This window comes from Oryza glaberrima, chromosome 8, assembly GCF_000147395.1.
Source record: "Oryza glaberrima chromosome 8, OglaRS2, whole genome shotgun sequence".
In the NCBI taxonomy this organism is placed as follows: Eukaryota; Viridiplantae; Streptophyta; class Magnoliopsida; order Poales; family Poaceae; genus Oryza; species Oryza glaberrima.
The window spans coordinates 21,954,356-21,981,853 of NC_068333.1; the positions used below are offsets into that span (position 1 = coordinate 21,954,356).

At 41.6% G+C, this 27,498-nt stretch overlaps 4 protein-coding genes across 4 annotated transcripts; 2 read left to right on the forward strand and 2 right to left on the reverse strand.

The window, feature by feature from the left end:
* Positions 1-376: 376 nt before the first annotated feature.
* On the forward strand, positions 377-1,232 carry LOC127782953 (uncharacterized). The gene has a single exon (XM_052310246.1). It carries the CDS (start codon positions 648-650, stop codon positions 1,053-1,055), a length of 408 nt encoding a protein of 135 aa, XP_052166206.1. The 5' UTR covers positions 377-647; the 3' UTR covers positions 1,056-1,232.
* A 274-nt stretch (positions 1,233-1,506) lies between these two features.
* On the reverse strand, positions 1,507-4,261 carry LOC127782749 (serine--glyoxylate aminotransferase). Its single transcript, XM_052310017.1, has 6 exons — positions 4,154-4,261; positions 3,278-3,489; positions 2,788-3,072; positions 2,326-2,692; positions 2,022-2,232; positions 1,507-1,929 (listed from the first exon to the last, which is right to left on the reverse strand). The coding sequence occupies exons 2-6, from the start codon at positions 3,483-3,485 to the stop codon at positions 1,792-1,794; spliced, it is 1,209 nt and encodes a 402-aa protein (XP_052165977.1). The 5' UTR covers positions 3,486-3,489; positions 4,154-4,261; the 3' UTR covers positions 1,507-1,791.
* Positions 4,262-10,929: 6,668 nt separating this feature from the next.
* Positions 10,930-15,361, forward strand: LOC127782447 (uncharacterized). The gene is made up of 6 exons (XM_052309636.1): positions 10,930-11,668; positions 12,561-12,672; positions 12,763-12,934; positions 13,017-13,213; positions 14,435-14,569; positions 14,884-15,361. Exons 1-5 carry the CDS (start codon positions 11,070-11,072, stop codon positions 14,564-14,566), a joined length of 1,212 nt encoding a protein of 403 aa, XP_052165596.1. The 5' UTR covers positions 10,930-11,069; the 3' UTR covers positions 14,567-14,569; positions 14,884-15,361.
* A 70-nt stretch (positions 15,362-15,431) lies between these two features.
* LOC127782448 (uncharacterized) lies at positions 15,432-17,803 on the reverse strand. The gene is made up of 5 exons (XM_052309638.1): positions 17,154-17,803; positions 16,329-16,434; positions 16,144-16,225; positions 15,869-15,926; positions 15,432-15,769 (listed from the first exon to the last, which is right to left on the reverse strand). Exons 1-5 carry the CDS (start codon positions 17,484-17,486, stop codon positions 15,623-15,625), a joined length of 726 nt encoding a protein of 241 aa, XP_052165598.1. The 5' UTR covers positions 17,487-17,803; the 3' UTR covers positions 15,432-15,622.
* Between the last annotated feature and the right edge of the window lie 9,695 nt (positions 17,804-27,498).

Consider the following 27,498-nt stretch of genomic DNA (forward strand, 5'->3'; position numbering starts at 1 on the left):
TTTTTAATAAAAGTTACAACCTATTTATATTCTGCGCTAGAGGCTTAAGGATTCTCGCGTGAGAAAGAATGTTGGAATATAAGTGAATTGCATGTCTTTACACATCCGCTTAAATTTCTATTCATGGTAGAGGTTTTAGTGACCCACACGTGAACAAAGGAAGTGTTTGTCAAATGGGAAAGGGAAATGATTTCCCATCCATTTTTAAATCCTAACCATTCATTCTCCCTTTTCCATTTAATCCAAACCCTTCATTCATTTTACTATCGCAATCCCACCCCTCATTTCCCATTATCCAAACACAACCAAAAGTGTTAGAAACCATGACACCCCAACTGATACTAACTCCGTGTCTCCGCACATCCTTCATTCGCCCACAAATCTCACGCCAAAAAGAAAAAGAAAAACACGGCGAATCCCGTGAAATCTTCGCTTCAATTCGCTCCAAGCACACACGCCCCGGCGGCGGCGCCCATAGCATCTCTGATCTCTCTCAGCCTTTCAAAAACCATACGCGCGCACAAACGCGCCATCTCTCCATCTCGCCGGCGTCGCTATAAAACGCGGCGATCACGCTTGCATCTCACTCACACAACAAACCACCCCCAAGATCAAGAACAACAACAACAACAACAACATTTGTCAAGATGAGCGTGGAGATCGTGGACGGGAGCACGGTGCGGAGCTTCGTGGACGACGAGGCCGCCTTCAACGCGTCGGTGGACGGGCGCTTCGCGGCGCTGGACGCCGACCGCGACGGCGTCCTCTCCTACGCCGACATGTCCGGGGAGCTCATGGCGCTCCGCGTGCTGGACACCCACTTCGGCGTCGACGACGGCCACGGCGGCGCCGACGACGGGCTCTACCGCGGCCTCTTCGCCCGCTTCGACCGCGACGGCGACGGCAAGGTCGGCCTCCACGAGTTCCGCGCCGAGATGAAGGAGGTCATGCTCGCCGTCGCCAATGGCCTCGGCTTCCTCCCCGTCCAGATGGTCGTCGAGGATGGCAGCTTCCTCAAGGTGGCCGTCGACAGGGAGCTCGCCAAGGCCGCCTAATTCAATAACCTAGCTAGCTAATTAACCACATTGAACTAGCCCACGACGATTAATTTGAGTACTTTGTTTGGTAAATTTTATTGAATTTGGTGTTAATTTGGATTTGAACTACTGCATTGTTACAATCTTACGGAGCACTGCTCCCTCTGTTTCATATTATAAGTCGTTGACTTTTTTTCTGAGTCAAATTTATTTAGGTTTAACCAAATTTATAAAAAAATATATTAGTAGTATCTACAACACCAAGTTAATTTCACTAAATACAACATAAAATATATTTCGATAATATGTTTGTTTTGTATTAGAAATATTAATATATTTTTCTATAAATTTGATTAAATTTAAAAGGTTTGATTATGAAAAAAATTGAAGCAACTACAGTATAAAATGGAGTAGGTACTTTTGTTATGAAGAACAAGAAGAAAGAAACAGATCAGTCGATCGATCTATATATAGTTAAAATTAAGAGGCATTAGGGAATGATGATTAATTTAACTGTTCACTGTTGTATACATCGAGGTTCAAGATTAATTAAGTAAAAGCTGCAGTACCTTCACAAAATTATACTCCTTACTCCTTAGCATAGAGCTGATCGATGGAGCGTATAAAAATTTAACTTTACATACAGAGACCAAATTATATGCAATAGGATTAATTTGCCGCTGTTCCGTTCTGCCAAACTGCAGGCAGAACCATCGCTGCTGAGAATTGCTTTCCTTCGTTCGTTCGTTGTGCTTCAGATCCTGGACGGGATGAGCGGCGTCGAATTCGACAGGTACGCCGCCGCCGCCGCCACGCCGGAGCCGAGCTTCACCGGGTAGCCGATGTCCTTGAGCACCATCTCCACTCCACTCAGGGCACCCATCAATTGCAGCTGCAGAGTTATGGAGATCAATGAGATGAGTCAGATGTTGCTGCAATAATTTTCATCTGCAAATCGATCTGCAGAGTTGTGTGTGTACTGACCTCGTTGAGGTGGCCGAGGTGGCCGATCCTGAACACCTTGCCGGCGACCTTGTTGAGGCCGAGGCCGAGGCTGAGGTTGTACCGCTTCCAGGCGTGCTTCACGATCTCGGCGCTGTCGATGTACGGCGGCACGACGACGGCGGTGACGGTGTCGCTGAACCACTCCTCCTTCTGCGTGCAGTTCTTGAGCCCCCACGCCTCCACGGCCAGCCTATATATGCACATCACGCCGTCAGAATCTCACGTTCAAAAGTTTGACCGAATCTTGTTCTAAACGTCAAAATGTTCTTCCTCGGTGACCGACCTGGTGGCGGTGCCGAGGCGGTTGTGCCTCTTGATGACGTTCTCGAGGCCTTCCTCGAAGATGAGGTCGAGGGCGGTGCGGAGGCCGTAGAGGAGCTGGATGGATGGGGTGTAGGGCCAGTAGGTGCCCATCTTGTAGAACTTGAGGTAGTCCTTCCAGTCGAAGAAGACCCGCACCGACTTGGCCGTCTTGCTCGCCTCCAGCGCCTTGGGGCTCGCGCACACGATGCCCAGACCCGTCGGTAGCGAGAGCGCCTTCTGCGAACCCGTCAGCGCCACGTCCACTCCCCACTCATCCATGCGGAAGTCCAACGCGCATATCGATGACACCCCGTCCACCAGTAGTAGCGCCGGGTGCCTGTGCTTGTCTGCGCGTATCGTCGTCCATCGTTGCCATGGATGAGCATGAGTAATTCATCAAGAGAAAGAAGACAAGAAAGTGATAAAAAGCTCAAGATGTTACCGAGGATTTTGCGGACGGCGGAAAGGTCGTTGGTGACTCCAGTGGCGGTCTCGTTGTGGACGATGCAGATGGCCTTGATGGAGTGGGAGGGGTCCTGGCGGAGCTTGTAGTCGAGGGCGGCGAGGTCGGCGCCGTAGCCCCAGTCGCTCTCCACCACGTCCACGTTGAAGTTGAGGCGTTGCTGCTGGTCGATCCACAGCAGGCTGAACTGCCCGATCAGGAACGACACGATCTTGTCCCCCGGCGACAGCGTGTTCGTCAGCGCGCTCTCCCACGCCCCCGTCCCTGCAAGCAAGCAATCAATCAATCTTCGGGCGCCACCATAGATAAAAAAGGTGTAAACGGTTAACCTACGATCCCACTTATAAATTAAAATAAACCGTAAACCCATTTATTGACCTGTAAGCGGGTTTGCGGGTTAGCCAGTTAAAACCCTTAGCTATGGACGTGGTCGATCGATGAAGCTAGGTAGGTAGGTTGGTTGGGTTACCGGTGGTGGGGAAGAGGAAGGGGGTGCCGGTGGTGGTCTTGAAGATCTGCTTGACGTCCTCGAGGAGGGTCTTGGTGAGGGCGGGCACCGCCGGCGAGCGGTAGTCCTCGTTCTGACGGCTCATGGCGCGGATCACCTGGTCCGGGATGTTCACCGGCCCAGGCACGAACAGGTGGTTCCGCCCCGGCCCATACACGTAGTCCGCCATCTCCCTGCCCACACACACACACACACAAAGGCCCATCAGGCCCAAACAAAAAATAATTATTCGTCCCACAGCAATAAAAACTCCTGCCTAATATACTTCTGAAAGTGTTCTTTGAAAAATGACTAGTGATAATCTCATCTTACTATCTTAGTTGTACTATATACGGTTTGTTAATTGTTTTGCTCTAATTATCCGACTATATAACATAGCAAACATATAATTAATACATGGCTTTAGTTAGACATAACAGTACACTACTATCTCGAAAGAAAAACAAAGGCAGGAGTACTTGCTAGTACTAGTTGTCACTAATAACGCAGAAGACGTTATCAATTTGGACAGTTTCACTTATCCAAGGAAACCATTAGTCCTTTCTTCCTTTTTTTTAATTAAAGAAACGACTATTAGTGCGTGCTCTGATCCTACTTGACAGATTAACTCGTGCTTATCCAGAAGAAATCAATTCATGCGGCTACTGGCTCTCTGTTTTGAAAATTCAAGTTGCTAGCTCTAGACAATAACAAAGCAAAATTTCTCTGAACTTAGTCTAAGTTTCAATTTCTTCTTGCACATACAAAATCCAACCATATGGCTAAACTGAATTTACTCATACACCTACGATCATTGATGATCTAATAGAAGACGCTAATGGAGATGGATGTGTGTACCTTGTTCAGATAAAGCCTCCTCGATCTTGTGCTGATGATTTTTTTTTTTTCGCACGTAATACGTGCGAAGGAGGAGGCAGGGAGGATGGATAGGGTGCTGAAGAAGGCTATATAGGGAGCCATGGTGTCCTTTCGTGGGGCCCACACCCGTCCGACGTGGCAGATAAGGGGCCTTGCCGGTGCCTTCTGTTCGTGAGGCCCTCGTAGCTCGCCTCATGGAGTGGTGCTTAGCTGCTACTTAGCTCTGCTCTAGCTCTAGCTGCAGCCATCACTGGCATAGCATGCTAACAAAGTGCACGGATTTTGAGAGTGTGTAACGACTACTCATACACAGTAATCTGGCTTCGTCAATCCCATGTATATGTCTGCTTAATTTCCCTGTATCTGATAAGGTGTTAGCTGCACCAGAAATTATTTTTCTTTTTTCTTTTTTGTTGAAAGCTTTGCATCAGAGATAATTAGTTAAGCAAGCTGCAGAGGTGATCTTACTGTTTGAGTAGAAATTGGAGCTAGAAAGGGGAGAGAAATAATAATAATCCGGTTTCGCTTTGCTTGCTGGCTGGCTGAGGCGATAGAGCTGTATGGCCTGTGAGTTAGTGAGTGAGTGAGAAAAATGACAGGTTTGGTTGAGTCCAAGCAGAGCCAATCTGCAAGCCAAGGGCGCAGGAGCGTCCACGTCGGATGTTATCCCCTACCATCTCGCTTTGCGGTGTCCGTGGAAACCCAGCAATTTTTTTTCCTTCTCCCTTCGTTTTTATTTTCAGAGGTGAGGTCAAGACAAAAGATGATGTTAAATTGTAATCGCCATATGCTTGGAGAAGGTTGAGAGGGAGAGGATGACGGCGAGGCCACAAACGAACAGATGGGAGGAAGGTGATAGCTAGTGTAGGTGGAAATGGAATCGAGCTGTACCGACGAGATTTTATCGTGAGAAAAATCGGGCAATTCACTTTTTACTTTGATATTTATCGCCTTCGTATGAACTTTCTCCTTTAAAACCTGAGAAAAAAATCAGGCGATTCACTTATACGCTTTGATGTTTTTCGCCTTTGTATGAACTATGTTGTGTCTAGGTTGGCTTTAGCATGTCCGTTGATGCAGTGACTTGAGTGAGGCTGTAGCTGTAGCTGAAGCCGAGAAAAGATTGAATTCTGAAATATGAACCTTTTGCTCGTTATTCTGATGAGTTCATGGTATCTGTTCCATATGTTACAGAACCTGGGCTGTGTATATCCATTGTAGATGTAGAGGCCGCATTTTAATCTATTTTCTAAAAAAAATGTTACATAACCTGAAAAGTGGGCTACTGGGCTTTTTTTCTTAATTAGACGCATAGCGCATGTTCAGACATACGAAGTCTGAATACTGATCATATGTACTCTCAAGGAAGAACCACATGCAAGTGATACCCAATTGGGTATTAAAGTTGTGTTTACAGCTAAAAGGCTTAAAGAAAGAAAAGTTCAATTTTTATGCCAGAACGAAAAAATGGAGACTTTCAAACTGTAGCCTTCAAAAATAAGCCCTCCCAACCGGGCATGAAGTTTCTTTCGGTTCTATCGGTCATTCGGTTGGCTAAGAGTTATTAGGGGAAGAAAAAAAATTTGTGTGTAAAGACAATGTTAAAAAAGAAACACGTTGACAATATCGTAAAAATAATTCTAAAGTTAACTTTTCAAATTCAAATTTTGGGCTGATTCTTTGTAGAGAAAAAAACAATGAGGCCCTTTATGTCTTAAAACTAGTCCTTTCTTTCCTCAGCCTCTCCATTTGGTAACCAAGAAAGCTACTACAACGGTCGGCCAGGGAGCAATTCATAGTCTCTGAATTTTGAACATGGACTAAAAACCTTGCTCCCCATGAACAAATTCTTCACCTTCAAATCCCAACCAGCTTCCAAGTTTGTTTCGTTGGACCCCAAAAAGGCAGAAACAAATTTCGTCTCCGACGGGTCCATTTTCGCAGGAGGAAACATCTGCATTTCTTTGTGGCTCAATGATTGCGTCGACAAATCCTACGCCCAAATTCCAGAACTGGTCACCTTGGAACATGCAAAAAAAGAGCAAGGGAGAGAGAAAGAAAGAAAGAAAGAACGAGAAAGCAAAAGGGTGGTATAGTGCAGAGTGCAGAGGAGACCGTGGACCAAGAAGATTCTGCATGCCATGCGGATATACGGATGTTCTCCTTTTCCTACATATAGACAACGTATTAGCAGCACTATCACTGCACATGAACAAATCCATCAAGAATTGAAACAGGATCAAGAACTGAATCAGGATCATGCCTTGATCATGCAGGATTCACCGGACTGAAAAAGATGGATTTTTTTTTGAATGCGACTTAATGAAAAACTCTCTAACTTTTCTTTCAACGATGGAAATGGTTTACATTTCTGGTCTCTGCCAACGGTCACGCGTCGAAGAAAACCTCTCAACATGACTATGTTTACATACTTCTATTAGGCTTCCTTGCAAACACATGATTGAAAAAAAATCATATGAAGAAATGTAAGATTTTGATAAGAACACAAGTGTAAAATAGATGATTGCAAAACATACATGAAAAAAATAGAATGATCGTTTGAATAGACCACGGGAAAAATATAGGAATCAGATGAGACATATAGACTTGAATGGAAATTTTCCAAAGAGACTAGAGCTCTTGCTAACCCTCTTTCAAAATCTCTATGGAATTGTTCATTTCATATGAATTTCAAATAAGAGATGTGATTCAATCATTTATTTCAAAAGCTTCCTAAGCATTTTGCCTTTGAAATCCCTGAAATTTCGTATGTTTTTACCGGGAGTACTGCAAATGAAAGGGGCCGATTTCAGCAGCAATGCTGCTGGCCTGCTGCGCGCGCGCAGCACTGAACCGAGCACACGCATCATTCTGATCTCTTCTACTACAGATCAGGAGCACAACATCACAAATATATTCAGAACTGATAATCCAGCTTCTGCTGCTACTATGATCAAAAGGTGTTTGTGCTGTTGTTCTACTATGCTCGCTTGGCATCGGATGCCTGCCCTGCGGCCCCTGCCTGCCTCTCGTCGCGAGACAGACAGGCATGATGGCGCTGCAAGCTGCAAGCTTAGGGCTGGTTTAGTCCCCAAAAATTTTTCTTAAAAAATATCACATCAAATCTTTTAACACATGCATAAAACATTAAATATAGATTAAAAATACTAATTGTGCAATTAGGGGGAAATCACGAGATGAATCTTTTAAGCCTAATTAGTACTCCCTCCATTCCAAATTGATCTACATATAGTTTTTTTTAGGTTATTCTTAAATGATCTACATATTTGTGTTCATTTATTAAGTCTTTTCGTTATTTGTGCATTGGAGTAAATGGACATTGATGCATGCATCCATGCACACAAGTATTTATAACCCACATGCAATATCTTGATTTGCTATTGGCTAGGAAATATTGGGGATGTTGCATGTATCGAGTTTGTTGCTAGAGTAAATATAGTATGAGAGAGTTATTAGTCTTACTTGGTCTTGGTGTATCTATGTAGATCAATTTAGAATTGAGGGAGTACATGATTAGCCATAAGTGCTACAATAGCTCACATGTGCTAATGACGGATTAATTAGGCTTAAAGGATTCGTCTCACGTTTTCCAAGCGAGTTATGAAATTAGTTTTTTCATTCGTGTCTAAAAACTCCTTCCGACATCCGGTCAAACATCCGATATGATATCCAAAAAATTTTCTTTTCGTGAACTAAACAGGCCCTGACTGATACTACCGTACTACTCCTACACAAAAATATGGATTTTTTCTTTTTCTTTTGTGAAATTTTTTATTTTTAATTTTAAAAATAAAATCTTCAAAAACTTATTTTGAGATTCTAAACTTATTTCGAGATCACATTAGTCCGTCTAACGTGAAAAAAAAATATTGACACTGCACACAATTCAGCTTACGTGGCCTAAAGATTCATGTCTTGAAAATAAGTTTTAAAAGAGTTCATTCTTAAAATTTAAAATTAAAAAGGTAAAAAGAAATCCAATAGCATGGCCATGCAATGCAGGCAGGAAAAATATGTAATGCAAACCACATATATAGTGAAAACTTAAAAATTACCGTTGGATCGAGAAATGGACGTCCGAGATCGTCCACGTCACCGTGAGTTAAAATTTAACTCCCAATAAAATTTTAACTCATGAGTGAATCCACGAGTTAAATTTTAACTCATGGTGACATGGACGAATCTCGGACGTCCATTTCTCGATCCAACGACAGTTTTCAAGTTTCTACTATATACGTGGTCTGTACTACATATTTTCGTAGCTGCCTGAAACGGTAAACACTGCAGCTGCCTGCGAGCAGCGTGAGGCACTGTTCGGTTAACCTTAAAGAAAGTGGAAATAATTAAAGGGAGTTTATTTCGTACATATGATGATGGAAAATTCTGCGTTCGTCCAATCCCTCTCTTTCGTTTTCCGCGCGTACTTTTTTTAACTACTTAACTGTGTGTTTTTTAACAAGATTGCTATACGAAAGTTGTTTAAAAAAATCATATTGATCTATTTTTTTAAAAAATAGTTAATACTTAATTAATTATGCGCTAATGAATCGCTCCATTTTTCGTCCAGAGGGAATGATTTTCCATAGGGCCGGGGGTGGTGCACGGTGGACTGGGTGCAGGGGGGGTTGTGTACGGCGAGGAGGTCTGGGACTCTGGGAGACTGGGGTGGTGGTGCGCTTCTGCCAACTCGGGGCCGGGGTGGTTGCGTTTGCGTCTTGCGGTGCCAACGCCCTTGCGCCTTTTGCGGTTTGGACCCTATCCGGCACTGTGGCTTCTGATGGGGTTTTACCCATTTTCTTTTTCTCCTCTTTCTAAAAGTTTCTCTTCTGTGTTGTGTATGTTTGGTAGGTTGACCTGTGTGAGTAGCAAGGTGTGATAGCTGACCTTTTCTTCTTTTTTTTGAGAACTCTGACCTGGGTTTTTCGGCTCATTTTCTAAGGCTTTGTGAAAGTTTGGAACATGCCAGCGTTTTTCACGTGTTTTTCAAAATTAATTTGGCCCAAATTCGTATTAAAAACACGCAGGAATATATATATATATATATTTGAAATGGAGGGAGGAAGTGATATCTCCTTGAGATGGTTGGCGATGTGTACATGTAAGTCTTGATTGTCAGATGTATATCGGTTTTTATATATGGGTCGATAAAAATATTATGAAATATCGGTTAGCTCGATTAGTTATGTACAAAATCTTTCTCGGTGGTTAAATTTCTAGCAAATAGGGAATCAAAGGTGGTTTTTCTGTTAGCAGGACTAATTAGGCTTCAAAAAAGCCAGGTCCTCAAATTATTGGTGTTCATATTCATTTTTGTATGGACTTTTTTTTGCCAAAGTGAGAAATTTAATTAACAAGACCACCGTATCAACGAGTATCCACTTTCTACGCTAGGTAAGGTAACATGCTATTGTGATGAATTTAGCTGCTTCAAGGAATTAATGCTAAACGACATTATCTTTGATATTAACTTATCAATGCAATCGGTACTGGAAGAGAGGATATCCTAGGATTTGTTTAGTGAATCAATTTGAGATGTTGAGTCTTCGATTGAAGTTATTAACTATAGTACGAAGCAGCACATTGTATATAGAACAACCAGGTGTAGATCCAGAAAGGAGAGGTTGAATAAACTATACAAAACTATATAACCTTTTTAATAGATGTATGACAGAAAATTTTAGCGGGGCTTAAATAGAGACTTCCATGGTTAAAACGTTGGTAGTGAGGGGTCGGAGGTTCGAGACCCTGCCGCCCCATGGTAGATTCGCCACTGAGCACAACTACTATCTCCAAATACAGGACATGATAATTTTCGATCATTTCCAGTAAAACCATGGATCAAGATCCAATGAATAGACTGTTAAAGCAGGAGATACTACCAACATAAACGACTCATTCCTCATTATTTCTATATCCCCTCACACTATTTATTGTATGCTTCACCACTTTACATGGCTTCCTTATCATGCGTAAAACATAACCTCATAACTAGCAACCAACTAATTGTGTAGTTCTCATTTTACCATAGTTCAATTTAATAAACAACTGTAACTAACCCCCTTTAACAATAGCTAGGTGGGCAGAGAATAACCTACAAAATCCAACACTATGAAACCACCAACACTGAAGGTCAAAACTATTGTTTGTCTAACCATCCCATAGGTTACCCGAAAAGAATAAGCCAAAATCAAAATTTGAATTTTAGAACATTAAAATAGTTTTAAAACTTTAAGTTGAAAGTAAATACTTTCAACTTATTTTTTTATATTAGCTTTTATGATAAAAAATATATAAATTTTTTACATATAATTTTTTTATTCATTACTAAACCGTTACGACTTATAAATACTTTTGGGTAATTGATGAGTCCATAACTTTTCCCCCCTACTCCATCAGAGCCATTGTTTGGCTGATTTTAAGTATAAGCGAAACGGTATATTTATAAATAAAAACTAATTTGTAAATAAAACTTTTATATACGTGTTCTTAGCAATCTAAAAGGCTAAAAAATAAACTTCGATGAAAAACCTTAAAATCAGCTTCAAATTTAAGGTTGAAAATTTAAATTTTAACTGATAAGTATAAGTATAAGCGAAAATATGAGCCCGCATAAACCGGTAATCAGGGAGTAATTGGAAAGTCAGGGGTACAGACGTAAGACCACAATAAAACGAGGGGCTAACCATCAAAACAACCCTTCCCCTCCCTCTCTCACACGGCCTCATCCATCCATCCCCACCTGAGCTCCCACCGGAGAAAACCACAAAACCACCCACCCCAAAAAAACCAACCCCCTCCGCGATCCCCATTTCAAAATAACCCCGCCGCCTCCGCCTCCGCCTCCGCCGCCGCCGCCGACGAGGAGGGGTCACCGATGTTGTCCGACCAGGAGCTGGCCCGGTACGTGGAGTCGTTCGTGCGCCAGGCGGCGGCCGTCCCGGGCGCCGTGGCGGCGGCGGGGGGCATATCGGCGGAGTCCGTGGCGCGCCAGCTCGGCCCCCAGCTCGGCCTCGACCTCACCCCCAAGGCCCCCCTCATCCGCGACATCCTCCTCGCCCTCTTCTCCCCCCCGCCGCAGGGGGCCCCCTTCACCTCCTCCGCTCCCTCCCCCTCCGCCTCCGCCTCCGCCTCCGCCGCCGCTGCTGGCCACTTCTTCTCCCAGCAGCAGCAGCAGCAGCAGCTGCAGACGTTCCTGACGGCGTCGCAGCAGTACCAGCACCGCGGCGGCGCGGGGGCCGCCGCGGCGCCACCGTCGGCGTACGGCGTCGCGGCGGCGGCGGCGGGGTACAGGTACGGGCAGCCGTTCCCGCAGGACGAAGGGGCGCATCTGCAGAGGCTCGTCCAGATGCATCATCACCAGCAGCAGCAGCAGCAGCAGCAGCAGCAGATGGCGGCGGCGGCGGCGGGGGTGGCCGCTGCGCCGCCCACGGCTGTGGAGAGCCCGCGCCCCGCGGCGGCATCGAAGAAAGAGAGGTGGTGCCTCCCACGCTTTGTTTTTCCTCTTCGATTTCCCATACCTTCGCTTCGAGTTAGGGTTTGGATTAGATGTTCTTTTAGGTTCTCGCTCCGATTTTTCAGATTTGGTTGGCGCATTGAGGTTAGGTCAAGACTAAAAACGCTACTACTAGTTTTTTTTTCTCTTTAACGCTCACAAAGTTCTTGATGAGTTTAATCTTTATTACTACTGTGGATCGAGATATTTATCACGATGATTTAGTGGGGGTGGGGTAATCTGGAAGGAACTGGTTTCCGAGCGATTCAATTGGTTTGCCTGCTTGTACTACATCTTTAATGTCCACGGACGCTTGTGGAATCACTTCTAGTGTACTTGAGAAAATCTTTGAATACTGCCGTAGGGATGTCAACCATACCAGCATAATTAATGCCTCTGAACTTGTTGGGGGGCAATAATGGATCCCGTCATTCTCCTCAAAATGATTGCCATGCAAGCAACCTCCTTTGGCCTAGAAACTAAGAATCGTAACAATAAAGTTCATTGTGCTAAACAAATGGATTTTCCATATTATTTCATCTGGAAACTGGAATTTAACCTCCAGATCATATTTATCATGTTTGTTTACTCCACTTGAGTAACTTCCAAATCATATTATTTGTGTTTACTTCATTTAGATTGACTTTCAAAAAAGGAACTTCTCTTAGATTTGCTATTCGGCATGTGCTTGTTCAGACATAATGTCCAAGAAGCATCAGTGTGTCTTTATGGAAGAATGTTCCTGATATGAAATCCGGTGTACAGACTATGAGAGAGATAAATGTGCCCTTATCTTGCTAAATGCTAGCATATTTTACTGCTCGGTCTATTCATTGAACCTTTTTTTTTTCCTTGGTCGTGTTTACGAACCAGTGCAAGTACTGGAGTAAAGAGAAGAGGTGGTCCAGGTGGGCTAAACAAAGTCTGTGGTGTTTCTCCTGAGCTGCAAGCTATTGTTGGTGAACCAACCATGGCTAGAACTGAGGTTTGTTCTGCTGGCTCACCTCTCTAGTGAATTATCTTGTATTAACTATTACATCATGTATGAAACCCTGACGTTGTGACTCAACTGCAGATCGTTAAGCAGCTTTGGGCATACATTCGCAGGAACAACTTGCAGGACCCAAACAATAAGAGAAAGATTATCTGCAATGATGAGCTGCGTCTAGTCTTTGAGACAGATAGCACTGATATGTTCAAGATGAACAAGCTTTTAGCTAAGCATATTAGACCACTTGAGGCAAAAAGTAGGTCTTCTTCACTCTCAAGCTATGTTCTGCAAAATAATCAAGCTTTTGTTTGTGGAATAAGTGCTCAAAATTCTTGCAGAAGATTCAAATCGAGATTCAAAGAAGTTGAAGCCTGTCGACAGCGAACCCATTTCTCCTGCTGAAACTGATGTTAACCAGCTTCCAATTATCTTGTCTGATGCTCTTGTGAGCTTTTTTGGGACTGGAGAGAAAGAGATGCCCTCGTCTGAGGCTGTTAAGCGTGTTTGGGACCACATCAAAAGCAATAATTTAGAGGTTAGTGATTATTACCAAACTTTTGTGTATTACATAGTTCTCATCATCTCATTTGAATTTGTTGTGCTATAATAAACTTGTGGTCATTTCAAATGTCCAAGCATGGAGAACTACAACAGGCAATGCATATTTCAGTTATAAACGAGTACCTAAATTGTGTTTTAGGATCAAAGCATATCAAGTTGATGTGAGGTAGTTAGAACTAAGAACTACTTACTAGGGAACAAATGTAAGTGCTAAGATAAGGATAATAGTGCTCTTTAATTTCGTATCAATGCTGTTATATGCCTGTAGATTTTTCTGATCTGTTTCATGAACTGAATTTTGTATACTGGATGCCCTTCTTGGTCTATTTTGATTTTCTTGGCAGATCTCTCACTTTCTATTCTCTCTTTTAGTTTTTCTTTTGTTTGTTGGTTGGTAGAATGGTTGTTGGTGGTTGATCAACTAGATGCATATGGTGGTTGTATCGGATATAAGTTGTTGGGTGTATATTCCCATGTGCTTTTCATTTTTGAACTCAGAACTGGTACATGGTGGTCAATATAATTTTGTATAGATTATCATACCTTATATAAAATCCAGTGTAGCCATTTGCGAGGATTTCGCAAGTTGCTTCTGTGTGCAAGTTGGTTTATTATATCTTTTGACCTTTGACAGGAGTGAAGCATAAGCAAAGCATGTCCCATTTAAGTCACTTTCCTCCTTACTTTAGTGTCCCATTCATAGCTAAATACTAGTGGTTTGCCACCTAAGAAGGTAATGACTGATAAATCATAGCATAAGCAAAATCTGAGTATACGTATTGGCTGCTCTTAGTTTGTGGTCTATTTTATCCATCATGCAAAAGAATTCGCCACTTCTAGTTTCTCCATATTAGTTTGTTTTGCTGTTCATGGAGATGGTCCAGTATGGTAGTTATTGAAAATCTGCCTGTTGGCATACCTAGATGAAGACAAGAGGTTGCCGCTAGGCATTTATAGGTTGGATTTTTCAGTCATCTGGTTAGCAAGAGATTTTATATTTTCCATCCAGGATTTCATTAACATAAACTATAATGTATAAATTGCTTTTGCTTATATTTGTGACTTCTCTTCCTCACTGAAGCCATTTTCAATGTTCTCTGTAAAGCACACAAGAGATCCTTGTATCTTGCTGTTCTAGTTCAATTAAACTACTGCGGATTCAGTCTTATATCTATCTTGCTTGATTTTGTTGCAGGATCCAGCAAATCCCACCATGATATTGTGCGACTCAAAACTTAAACAACTCTTTGGATGTGAAAGTCTAACTGCCGTGAGTGTTTCGGAGTTGCTGTCACAACACCTTTTCAAGCAACCTAACAAGCTCTAACTGGTTAGTTATTTCCTTTCAGAACAACATCATGTATTGAGACTTGCACTGGTTAGTGTTTGCTAGATGACTGACATCCATCCCTGCTTGCAACTCCTAGTTAGTATAGGAAGATGTTGAACAATATCAGAATTTTTTAAAGTAACTGGATCTGCTCCTTCCCTGTTTGTTCCTTGCACCGAGTTCGCACCTTAATTTTATTATAATGGCTCTTAGGTGCTGGAAACTACTCAATCTATTTCATCTATAGCAAGGTGTTATCTTGCATATCTTATATGTTAAGGCAGAAGTTGATGGTGTTTTGTTTTGTTTTGCAGATGAATCGTCTTACTGGACTCTAGTTGGTCTAACACCCTGGTAGTAGGCGCTGATGAAACAACAGAAAATGCTGAAAGTGTTTATTCTATGCTTTGTATCCATCAAACTGATTTACTTATGAGAAAAAGGCTGTAGGCTAATCTCTTCACAGTAGCAAGGAAAAAGAATGATAGTTGTTGCATATTATGTAGTCTTGAGTCTTCTTGGAAGAGTCACATGTGGTAGGCTATCTTGAATTTCTAGCTTGTTAAATACTGAGTAGAAAGCAGCACCGAAGCAAAGTTAAAGCTGATGAACTTTGTTTGATGTAAAAATCAGCAAGCATAGGTGCGTTCTATGGTAAGTAGTTGCTTTCACCTTTGTTGCTTGAAAGCCTCTTACATTGTTAGTGCTCTTGTTAAAAGGACACCTGTGCTCTCCCTGTATTATGTTGTCGGTGATGCTTAATTTAAATTTACAGTTTTAGATTGTCATCAACACATCAATCATTTGCTCCTGTTCATCGTATTAATGAATGGTTGTTGCTCCTAACCATCATCAGACAGGCACTCTTGCAGCCTTTGCTTATACGCATCAGTTGAAGTTTTCTTGCATAGTGCTGTGGTGTTTCAGAATCTGTTGTGGCTTCACCTGCCACCAGTTCTACATCTGCTGCTGATTATTTACAACATGTTCTTGTAGCTCTACACAGTAGACCATGCTTATGATTTATGAAGTGTTATTGCTGTCCCAATAGACCTACAAGTTCTTGAACATATTGTAGAAAACTACCATGACCACCAGACCAATGATGGCACATGCGACTATTGTCCTCCTGTTACTCTCATCAAGAGTACCTTCTGGCAGAAGCTTATTCGCCAATGTCAAAATTACCGCATCCAAATTCTGCAGCGGTTAAAAAAAGGTTAAAATTTTAAGGTGTTTGGATTTTGGTCAAGAAAGTTTTATTGAATGCTAGCATGTTTCTGCACTGTAAATGCTTGCCTGGTGAATTATCTCAAGAATCCTCTGAAGTAGTGGCACATAAACCTTGTTCACTTCACTGCAACAACAAAACAAGAATACAATCCTATCAGTTTCTTCATCTCTTTTTTTTTTTCTGCCGTAAATCCAACATTGTTAACTAATGTAAAAATGTTCACATGTATATTGCTAAATTGCTAATCATGGTTTATACTACTGGGTAAGCCAAATAGTAACAAGTTGACCCAAGGTTCAATTTAATCAGACTGAAAAATAATAATCTGAAATTAGTTTACTTAATGAGCAGCATGCCCCTGTAGACGTGATTGGTGGTGATGTTGCAGTCTAGGTCCCAAGGCAGCTTCTTGCCCTTCCATTCTGCAAGGCAAAACGCAGTTAAATGCAGTAATTTTTTCTTTCTGAAACTAATTTGTAATGCAGTAACAAAAGCCAATTCAGGTGAGGTTATTTCTGAACAAACCTAGAGACCATTTGACGCCTAGGTCGAAGCCTTCGTTTTCAGTCGGCTTGAGCACGAACGATACGTGGTGCCTAAGCATCATTGCGTGGAGGAGCAGAAACATGTTCTGTTAAAATCAGGAAATGTGTAAAAAAATGCTGCCCTTTACTTGCTCCAAACTCGTTGGATGCTACCTCATATCTTCTATAAATCTAACCATATTGTTCTTTATTAAACTGATTAATTGAGAACTTTTGAAAATTTTGGTTAAAATTTGAACAATAGAGACAGCTAAATCAATTTCTTGACAGTGTGATTTTACGGTCCTAAAGGAGATAGGGAGATATCATAGTTTTAAACTGTTAAATTTGGTACTCCCTCCGTTTCACAATGTAAGTCATTCTAGCATTTTCCACATTCATATTGATGTGAACACATCAATATGAATGTGGAAAATGCTAAAATGACTTACATTGTGAAACGGAGGGAGCACTTCTTAGATATAAAAAAGTACTAAAGTTCATTCTAAAATAATTGGTATACTACCTCTTAAGAACCACATTTATTTTTCTAATTTCGAAACAGAGCAATCACTCACCTGAAAAGAACCCCATTTTTTTTTCTAGAGTTGAATATTGATTCCTTTTGTTTTGAAGAAAAAAAAAGATAGCATTGGTTCCATATATATATGTATCCACTTATTACCCCTCCGTCTAATAAAAACCAATTTAGTACTAGATGTGACATATTCTAATACAACGAATATGAACATATCTCTGTCCTAGGATGTGTCACGTCCAGTTCTGATTCGGTTTTTACGGGACGGAGGGAGTAGTTAATTTGTACCTTGCTCACTTGTGAAACGTCAATGGAGGAGATTCTACCGAAGAAGTAGAGGCACTCGTCGCCGGCGAGCTCGAGCAACTCCCTGACGCTCCTGTTCTGCACGGCGGAGTTGAGCTTCACCAGCCTCCTCACCGCCCGGAACCCGTCATCTCCGCCGCCGCCGTCGCCGAACAGCGAATTCACGCGCACTCGCCCCCTCACCCCCGCCGCCGCCGCGCTCTTGCTGCTCCGTGTCCCGGCACGCGGCGGCGCCGCCGATGGGAGAAGAAGAAGACGAAGACGAAGATGACGACATGGCGCTGTCGTCGAAGCCGAGAGAAGAGCTGCATCCATGGCGTCTCGGATGTTTGGATTTTCTTGGGGATCGCGAGGTTGATCGGTTCGAGGGGGAGCTAGCTAGATATATGATCGAATTCCTCGCGGGTTTGGAATTCGATCCGTGGACTATTCCGGCGAAGAAAGCAAAGGATCGGATGGAATGGAATGGAATGGAATGCGATTGAAGGAGATGCCCGCAGTAGAAGAGGTTGCGAGGTTGGCAAGGCAGGGATGCTCTTCCAAACTTGGCTTGAGGTCCATTGCCCTACAAATGCTACATGCCATTTCATGGCTATAGCTGAAAATATGCTTCAGAAAGCTTCATCTCCAGGTTTAACATGGCACATGACAATGTTTATTGTCATCACTGGTTAGTGCATAGTGCTATTCAGATGGCTTCGTTCTTTTCTTTGATTCCCAACTCGCTCACATCGTTTTCCGTGCGTACGCTTTTCAAACTGCTAAACAATGTGTTTTTTTTGCCAAAATTTTTTTCTATACGAAATTTGCTTTTAGAAAATTATATTTATCCACTTTTCAAAAATATTAGCTAATACTGAATTAATCACGGACTAATGAACTGTTCCATTTTCGGTACGATGAGGTACACAGCCTTAATGTGAATTATTTTACCCTATTATGGAGCCTGAATTGTTTTTACCATTTATCTTTTTTATATCACTGAAAGGCACTGATGAGATATAGTTATTCCCCGATGACCTAAATATACTTTTCCTTCTTTATACTCCATCCGTTTTATATTATAAGATTTTTTTTTTGTCTTACTTAGATTCATCCATTGATTAATGTATATGTGCCTAGATTCATTAACATTTTTATGAATTTGGGTAATGCTAGAAAAACTTATATTGTGGAATGGAGGAAGTAGTACTTTACAATGCCTCAACACAACATATAGAGTGAAATAGTTTATTTTTTTTTATTTTTTTTACAATACCTCAACACAACATATAGAGTGAAATAGTTTTTTTTTTTGAATTGTCACCGGAGGGGAGAGGTCCCCACCTGAATCTTCCATTGAAAAAGCATTGTTTAGATTACATGGGGGTACATGCATTAGCCCTAGGGCTAGCTATTATGGATGTAGAGAAGACAGACTATTTGAAAAAAATACTACACCAAGCATCAGCCTCTAATCTGTCGTTAACTTTAAGACGCTCTGCCCAGAGCGATGATTCTTCTTTGCAGCGCAGGATCAGCCGTTGGACTGACGGCTGAAGGTCGCGGAAGACGACATCGTGTCGGTGATTCCAGAGACGCCATAACCATAAGCAGAGTAGATAGAAGGTCTTGTAGTGTTTTGAAGGTATGTTTGGTGGCCGGGCTAAAAGATGAATGTTACTCACTTCGGCCACATTGGGTATAACTCCGATGGTCGTCCAAAAAGCTGATGTGAAGGGGCACATGAAGAAGAGATGATTCGACGTTTCGTCCCCTGTCTAGTAGATGGCACATACTCCCCCCGTCCCAAAAAAAAGTCAAATCCTATGTTTCCGTGTCCAACTTTGACTGTCCGTCTTATATGAAATTTTTTTATAATTCGTATTTTCATTGTTGTTAGATGATAAAACATGATTAATATTTTATGCGTGACTTGTCTTTTTAATATTTTTCATAATTTTTTCAAATAAGACGAACGGTCAAATGTTGGGCACGGAAACCAGGGTTTGTCTTTTTTTGGGACGGAGGAAGTAGAGGTGACTGCAGGTTTGTTTTTGTAAAAAGGTTTTTGGCAGTTGGCAATCGATCCTTTGAGAGCAACCATGCAAAGAATTGAACCTTTGGCGGTGAAGCATTCTTCCCGATGAAGGTGTGAACTGGATCCATTTCTGACGGAGGCAATAGGGCATGGTATATCCCCCTGGCAGTGAGATCACCTTGCTGTGAAAGCGTCGAGAATCTGAGGTCCTCCTCCTCAGAGAGGGAAATACTCCCTCCGTTTCGAAAGGTTTGACGCCGTTGACTTTTTACCACATGTTTGACCGTTCGTCTTATTCCAAAAATTTAAGTAATTATTAATTCTTTTCCTATCATTTAATTCATTGCTAAATATATTTTTATGTAGGCATATAATTTTACATATTTCACAAAAGTTTTTAAATAAGACGAACGGTCAAACATGTGCTAAAAAGTCAACGGTATCAAACATTTCGAAACGGAGGGAGTACCTTGCAATGTCATTGTAAGCTGGGATAGCTCCTGTGAAGCGGCTGTGGAAAGTCTTGGCGCCAGAGTAGAACAGATGGATCTTCAGGAAACCGACGCCGCTTGGAACAGATAGTGCGAGAAGAGAGCAGGGTACTGTAGACGTAAGCATTTGTCTGGGAGCCAGCAGTCATTCCAAAAGGATGTGCGAAGTCCATTGTTGACCTGCGCCCTCGTTAGGATTTCCAGCTGGGGAATGAGCTTAGATATCTAGCTGTGTTTAGTTCAGCGCAAAGTTTAGATTTTGATTGAAATTGGAGATGATGTGACTGAAAAGTTATGTGTGTATGACAGGTTGATGTGATGGAAAAGGACTGAAGTTTGGATCTAAACTTTAGATCTAAACACAGCCTAGATATAGAATGCCAGTGAGGTCCAAGCTTGCCGAGTTCGACGAGAGATTTTGAATTCGAATTTGCTTCTGACCAGAGCCAATTGGACCAGGAGGAGTTTACCCGGTAGAGGCTGAAAAGGCGCTTGAGTAGTAATGCATCATTTTGCATCTGAAGATTTTTGATCCCCAGGCCACCGAATTCCTTTGATTGACAGTGTACAAACGATAATGGAAATTATCTGAGCCATCAATCGCTTTAAGCGACTCCAAGAGCTTATAGAATATTATGAAAGTAATATATATCGTTCTAATTTGAAACAATCGTCTTCAGATTAATAGCCTGGGTAAATCTTCCATGAGAAGGTCGTCCTTCTTCTGTTTTCTTTTTTTGGCGGTGGCTGGGTCACACTGCAAGAATCAAGATGCTGTAAATTATTGGTGAGTGAAGCTGTAGGGAGAAAAGGGCGCATCTTTTTTTTCTTATTTTCTAGGTGTGAGTGCAGTAGCTTTAGCGTTGTACTCCCTCCCCGAAAAACAAACTACAAGTGAATGCGACATATTTTAGTACAATGAATCTGGATAAATATTATCTAAATTTATAGTATTAGGATGTGTCATATCCAGTAATAAATTGATTTTCTATGAGATGGAGGGACTACACACTTGCACTGCTGGCCAATAGCCCACTACTGAACTTGCCAAAAATTTTCCAAAATACTGAAATAGGTCTCAGAAAATAGAGAAAAAGAAAAGGGAAAAAAATGTTTCGAGTTTAAAAACAATGAAGATTTAGCACTGTACAACGAGAACGGTGTCGACATGCACAAGTAGCGGGTGCAATTCAAACTCGGCGCCGCCTCGTACATTATTTTTGCCAGTCTAAAAATTTCGAAATGCCTGAAACTTTTGTAGAAGTTTATTGGAATTTGATGTGCTCTTCAGCTTCTCGGGATGACTATTGCCTCGTTTTTTCATGAGCACACTTCCTAAACTATTAAACTATATTAAGCTGTATATGTATTTTTTTATTGAATAGTTTCTTGAAAAATCAAATAAACTATGTTTATTGAATAGCCACTAAAAAGCTGGTCTCAACCCCTGATTCGAACCAACACCCAGTACCGTAAGTTGCAGCCCAGTACCGCACTATTGGTGCTTGGACAGGATAGCAAAGGAATATGCCTATTTTGCCTTCCTCATCTTTTACTCTAGATTGAGTTGTGTCACTTGCCACAAAACCGGGTATAATGTATCCCTCATCTTTAAAAACCAGTGCAAATAGACTCCGGTGGTTTGGAAGTAGTTTTTGCAGGTGGGGCTCACATGTCAGTGAGATATGGATAAACATATGTGGTGGGCCCTATCGGTTTCATCTCCGCCCATGTGATGTCTACCCCCACCCCATGCTACTACACTGTGCGCGCATCGTTCCCCTTCTCCTCTTGCCTACATGGCACCCTCGGCGTCCCTGACCACCACCACTCTTTCCGACGTGCTTAACCAGGACTGCTGCCGTGACGCCCAAGGCCACGGCACCTTCCTGCCGTGGAGGTTGTCGTTGCAACTTGTGCTCGATCTCCACCGCTTGGGTGCCGCTTGTGTCCCCAGGAGCGCCTTCCTGCACCCGAATCGTCGGTCCTAGGTCCGTGCCCCAGAAACCGCCATACCCAGAGGTGCCCCAATTGGTAAATATCGTCGTCGTTGAGAGGCCTTTGAGGGAGAGAGAGGAAGCCGCCGCCAAACACATCCACAACCATCACACACTGGCTGAGTTTACTCATGCAGAAGCGACGATGGTCGTCTTGGCGAGTTGACTCGCACGAGGAGGCGACGCTCGGTGGCAACGAGGCCTCGACACTGAAGGGAGTTAGCGGACATAGTGGTGGTGCCGTGGATTGGTTCTTTGACCGCCCCCGTTAAGGTGGTGGAGGACACAACGAGCTTCCCCCCATCTGCGCACGGCCGGCCGACGTCTCCTCCCCTCACATGCTGCCAGCCAGCAAGTCCTCCCTCCTAGCGTGACCGGCCAACAAGCTCCTCCCTGCGCAAGTTGCGGCTAGTGAAACCTCCCCTGTGCGTGCCCGACAGGCCAGGTCCTCCCCACTTGTGTACTTGGTCGATGAGCTCCTCCTTCCGCGCGCAGCCGACTGGCAAGCTACTCCCCTACGAGCTACAAAGATTGGTACCGTCGTTGCCGCCCAGCCTTTGTTACTAATGAAAGGTGGGAGAGGAGTAAGAAAGGAAAGAGAGAGAGAGAGGGAGAGGTGAGGAAGAAGATGGGATAAGGTGGAAGTCACTGACATGTGGGACCCACTTGCTGATTCAGCGAGTCAACCATGGGTAACCTACCACGTCAGGAGAAACTGCTTTCCAAATCGTCGAAGGAGTCTATTTGCACTGGTTTTTAAAGATGGGATATGTGTTATACAATTTGTTTTCGAGGGATGCGATTCAATCAGATCAAGATAGAGGGAGGTAAAATAGACTTATCCGGTAGGAAATTGAAATCTCGTCCAGACTGTCCCGAAGCCTGGAATAATTACACACCTCTATTGAGAAATATTTGATTCAAACTTTTGAAGCTTTATTCGTCGATATTCTATCAAATGCTAGCTAGGCTTAAAAAGAAAGAAATGACACGGGGGAGATTTGTCTTAAAAATACTATCATACTCTCTTGTTTTAAGTTATTTGTTACTCCAGTTTCCTTTTAAGTTAAATATTTCTATCTTTGATATCATTTATAGAAATTTATAGAGTTTAATAACATGCAAATTATATATTATGAAGTTTAGTTCACGCCAAGCTACTTCAAAATCTTTCCATATAGAAGTTTTTCAAAGTGATTTTATTTAAATTAAATCACTTTTCAAAATATTTAATAATTAATTGTTAATTAGTTATGAGTTAATGATTCATCTCGTATTACTAGCAAAAAATCAAAACCTTTACGCTCAAACGAACGGCCAGTTGGATTATGTTACAACTTACTCCCTCCGTCCCATAATATAAGGGATTTTGAGTTTTTACTTGTATTGTTTGACCACTCGTTTTATTTAAAAAATTTTAGATTTTTTTGATTTACTTTATTATCCCAAGTACTTTAAGCACAACTTTTTATTTTTTTATATTTGCACAGATTTTTTAAATAAGACGAGTGGTTAAACAGTACAAACAAAAACTCAAAATTTTTTATATTATAGGACGAAAATTTTTTATATTATAGGACGAAAATTTTTTATATTATGGGACGGATAGAATACAACTCAAGCTAGCTTGACAGATAAAACATTCGAAAGTAGATTTTCATGTTAGGAACGTGACTTGACTATCGATACTAAAGTGGTTTATGGTTTATCTAGCATACAAAATGAGCTGGATACACGCCTACTGCGACATGCCATGTTGGCACCATAGTACTCCGTGCAAAGTACTGTTCATTGTGAGGACGCATGTGGGGCCCTTCCACCGCCCTAGCTCTGTTGCCACGTCAGAGTTGGGTTGCCGTTTGGCTCCAATAATCTGCCTCCTTTGATCTCTGTGGCCTGCCATTCCATGGCCACATGTGTTGCCCTACCAAAATAAAACGATGCTGCAAAATGATTTTAAAAAATGCTTGTTTTGTGCTGTTTTGAAGATGAAAAATTCAATTATTTGTAGCATAATATCTAGCTAAGGCCGAAGGCTTCCAATCTGATATGAAGCTGGAGTTGTGGAGTTAGAAAAAATAGCTTCACCCTTTCTTAAACACTACATGCTCTTACGTTATAATAGGATAGAACCATAAATAAAAATAGACTGTAAGTGTGATTGTAAAATAAAACAGTGGATCCGGTGGTTACGTACATATGTTACTTCACGCGTGCAAGCTCGCTGCGCATGGTGGGGGAGGGGATGGAGGGAGAATGACAATACTTTTAAAATAATAGAGATATTCATGCATGGATGAACTAGTTATCGCTAGGCAAATATAGCTGACGCATTAAACATGTAGCTGCTACAATTGGTTGATCGCATAACTGGTAGGCTGAAACATCATAGCCAACCTCATCAAGGCTGGCCCTGACTTTTGTGGCCCGGTGCGAAAAAAAAAGGCCCCCATTCACCATAAAAATACAAGATAATATTTAAAATCTAATTTGTCATTAACGAATTTCACACTAATAAGTTTAAAAAGTTTAAAGTACAATCAAGCAGTCACGATATGTTCGATCACCGATTAGTCTTGTCTTTCCTCTAAGTCTATCAGACCTGATATCGTAATATACATATTTTGGACGTCTCTAATTTTTGAAAGCCCAGTGCGCATCGTCCGCATTGCCTCAGGGCCGGCCCTGAACCTCATCCATTGCTACTTGTATAATAAATTTAAGCCCTTGAGGATTGGTTTATTTTGTTTTCTATTTCCTGTTTCTTTTTTGAAAATGATAGACAAGGCAACTTTTAAATAAACGTTAACCCAATTTAAACTAAAATCACCAGCATTCTAACTCAAACTACAACATGAATGTTTTCAGCTCCAACAACACGATTGCCCACAGAACAATTAATACAACAGAGTACTTGCCACGGTAGATCAAGCGAGGCAGTAGGCGTGTACGTGGCCGTGGGGCCAACGCTGATCACCGGCCATATCCATCACCAGCGAATCTGTACCAATTCTGTCAACCTATCCTACTCTGCACGTTGGACGTTTGGTTTAATTTGGACTCTCCCAAACAACGCTTTTTTCTCATTTTCTCTATTTCGCTATCGTCCTTTGGCCTCTCCTCATACGTACTAGTCTATGCTTTTAGAGCTTACAAATTCATTACAAAAAGTTGTCCAACCACGTTCATCTTCAAGATCGATGATGTAGATAGATACTATAGCTCTATAATTCTCCTGACTTTCTTCTCCAACCAAAAATTAAAATTCGATTCCAAACTGCATTTGTAGTTATAATGAATGAAAATCAAACCAAAATGCATCGTCAGAATTTCGCTTAAAACAATTCAGCTCTTTTCTACCATGGTTTTGTTTGAAGAGCTTGAAATTCCGAAAAGAAACTAATGAGAAATCAGCTCGTAAAAATATAAAAAACCTACAATTTTTTTTCTAGTTTTTAGCTTCTTATTTATTTTCTAAATTCTACAATTACAAATTCTTAAAATCTTAACATTTAGACCGTATGGGAAAACCGAAGACTTAGAAAAAAAAAAAGGGTGTAGTTATGAAAAGCTCCTCCAGCATGGTTCGATCAATCTGATGAACTGGCGGCGATCAATATCATTCATACAATGTGTCAATGTTGTATGATAAAATTTCCCCATCTTTTACAAAGGCACCCGGATCCATCCATCCATGCAGCTGCTTTTGGGAAAAGGTGCAAGAAAGTTTCAGTGCCGTAGTAGTATATTCAAAGCAGAGGAATGAAGAAGATCTCAGCTCCATATGCCGTAATTATTATTGTTGCCAACGGAGCCTCCCACATGACACATGCGACCACTTCACCCCCCAACCCTCGCTGTAAAACGCTCTACCTGTAGTATTTCATATTTTCATGGCAAATTAGGGCTAATCATCCCAAATTAATGAACTTCCATCCAATGACATGAAAAACAACTCATCAATCGATCAATATTGAATAAATCACAAGAATATATAATTAGTGTGATTGATACAGTCCAAATGGCCAATAATCCCATCTAGTTAAGCTAGTCGCGAGAAAGGCCCTGGTCTTCCGGCTAGCTAGCACCGTAATATAAATTGTGGGCTAGCCGACTCGAGTTCAAGCCTCAACCTTCTCTTAATTAATAAATTTTAATATCAGAGTTTTTTCTCTTATATCCAACATTTTAATTTACAGTCAACCAATACTTCAGCCGTATAACGGAGTAGTTATATGTTGCTAGCTGCAACGTATAACACTCCTATCCTAAGCTACTTTACATATCATTATTGCATCCTGGAACAATTCTTGGCCTCTGATGTCAACTTCTCGATCATCAGTATAATCCACTTAACAAAATCTGTCCATGGATTATTTCTTTGTTTCTAACTCAAATCCCAACCATTATATTGCTGTAAATCAGTAATATGACACTAGATAATTAAGAAGAAGAAGCTGGGGCACATGCATCCAAAAGCTAGCTAGGGAATAATAAGCTCAGTAGATTAGCACACACACTTACCTCATCATTTTGGGGATGAAAAAGATGAGCTAATTTCCAAACACATCACAAGCTCGAATAAACTAGCTACGGCTGATGCGTAGCTCTAGGCGTTTGCACCCGTTTCAATTCAAATCACAGATCTGAATTCGAGCGCACATTCTTCGATCGGCTCAAGTTGCAATGTCTTCACGCTAGTGTCGATCGAGTGATGAAGATCGATCTCCCTGATCTCTCGATCGTGCGCACAAAAGAAAATGATTTGAGTAATGCCATAATTAAAGATCAATTGGTAGATGTTGGATATACTTCAACACACACACATATGAAGTAAATTTACAAAGTTACATGAAAAAATTATTCAAACTGATAACAACAAAGTAAAGTCATATGTAATAACAAAACTACAGTTAGAAAGAAATAAAATTACACCTTGCATACATTAGAAATATATGCTAAACAACATAGAATTATAATTATTTTAGGACGGAGGTAATACAGCTTTAGATGATTGAAAACTTCCAAATTTTCAGACGTTTGAAATCCCAGAGATACCCTAAATTTCATAAATAATGTACCATGTATGTCAGGATATAGACGGTTACTTTTTTTGTGTAGTGCTGGAGAAATCGAAAACCAAAGTGTAGCTGGCAAATTAAGAGGCTAGGATACAAGGGCTGGCACTATAGAACGTGCATGCAGATGCAGGAACAAACAAGTGGTCAGGTCAGGGCGGTGCGTGGCTGCATGCATTGCACTGTCATGAGCACGATGACCCAATCCTTACAACTCAAAAGCTCTGCTTCCCCTCATGGCCATGTCCAGCTTGATCTTGGCTTTTTCTTCACCCCATTTATGCCTCTTTGTTCTTTAACTGTGCAAATAAATCAATTTCCATAGGAAAAAAATAAACAAGACTAATCAATTTTTGGATCCAATGTAAAATAGTAGTGCATCATGTAATCAATGTGAGCTTGTAGGAGTGTATGTACAGCTTTGTTCTCCAAGATTCCCAGCACAGATTAGAGACTCGTTTAATTATGCTCTAACTCATAAATTTAACTTTAAAAGTTAGATATAGAGCTTTACTTCTCTAGATCATTTTATAAGAGCATGCCAGCTTATTCCGTTTTTTTATGTGGAGCTGAAACGTTTTGATTGTACTTTAGCTTCAGAAGAAATGAAGCTTAAGTTGGCCTGAGCGGTGTCAAACAGGCCTAGCTAGCAAAAAGGCCGATCAGTTTTTGATTAGTGAATGGGAGCAGTATTTTTGATCCGGTCACGCAGGGCCACAAATTAAAGCTGGATTAATTGCT

What these genes read in the sequence shown, in the direction of transcription:
- LOC127782953 (XM_052310246.1), top strand. Translation starts at nt 648, where the DNA reads ATGAGCGTGGAGATCGTGGACGGGAGCACGGTGCGGAGCTTCGTGGAC.
- LOC127782448 (XM_052309638.1), bottom strand. Translation starts at nt 17,486, where the DNA reads ATGGATGCAGCTCTTCTCTCGGCTTCGACGACAGCGCCATGTCGTCAT. An exon ending in AGGGGCATGCTGCTCATTAA is followed by an intron (nt 15,927 to 16,143) that starts GTAAACTAATTT and finishes TTGTTGTTGCAG; the next exon opens with TGAAGTGAACAAGGTTTATG. An exon ending in TTCTTGAGATAATTCACCAG is followed by an intron (nt 15,770 to 15,868) that starts GCAAGCATTTAC and finishes TAACCGCTGCAG; the next exon opens with AATTTGGATGCGGTAATTTT.
- LOC127782749 (XM_052310017.1), bottom strand. Translation starts at nt 3,485, where the DNA reads ATGGCGGACTACGTGTATGGGCCGGGGCGGAACCACCTGTTCGTGCCT. An exon ending in CTTCCTCTTCCCCACCACCG is followed by an intron (nt 3,073 to 3,277) that starts GTAACCCAACCA and finishes GCTTGCTTGCAG; the next exon opens with GGACGGGGGCGTGGGAGAGC. An exon ending in CGCCGTCCGCAAAATCCTCG is followed by an intron (nt 2,693 to 2,787) that starts GTAACATCTTGA and finishes CGATACGCGCAG; the next exon opens with ACAAGCACAGGCACCCGGCG.
- LOC127782447 (XM_052309636.1), top strand. Translation starts at nt 11,070, where the DNA reads ATGTTGTCCGACCAGGAGCTGGCCCGGTACGTGGAGTCGTTCGTGCGC. An exon ending in GCGGCATCGAAGAAAGAGAG is followed by an intron (nt 11,669 to 12,560) that starts GTGGTGCCTCCC and finishes TTTACGAACCAG; the next exon opens with TGCAAGTACTGGAGTAAAGA. An exon ending in TAGACCACTTGAGGCAAAAA is followed by an intron (nt 12,935 to 13,016) that starts GTAGGTCTTCTT and finishes AAATTCTTGCAG; the next exon opens with AAGATTCAAATCGAGATTCA.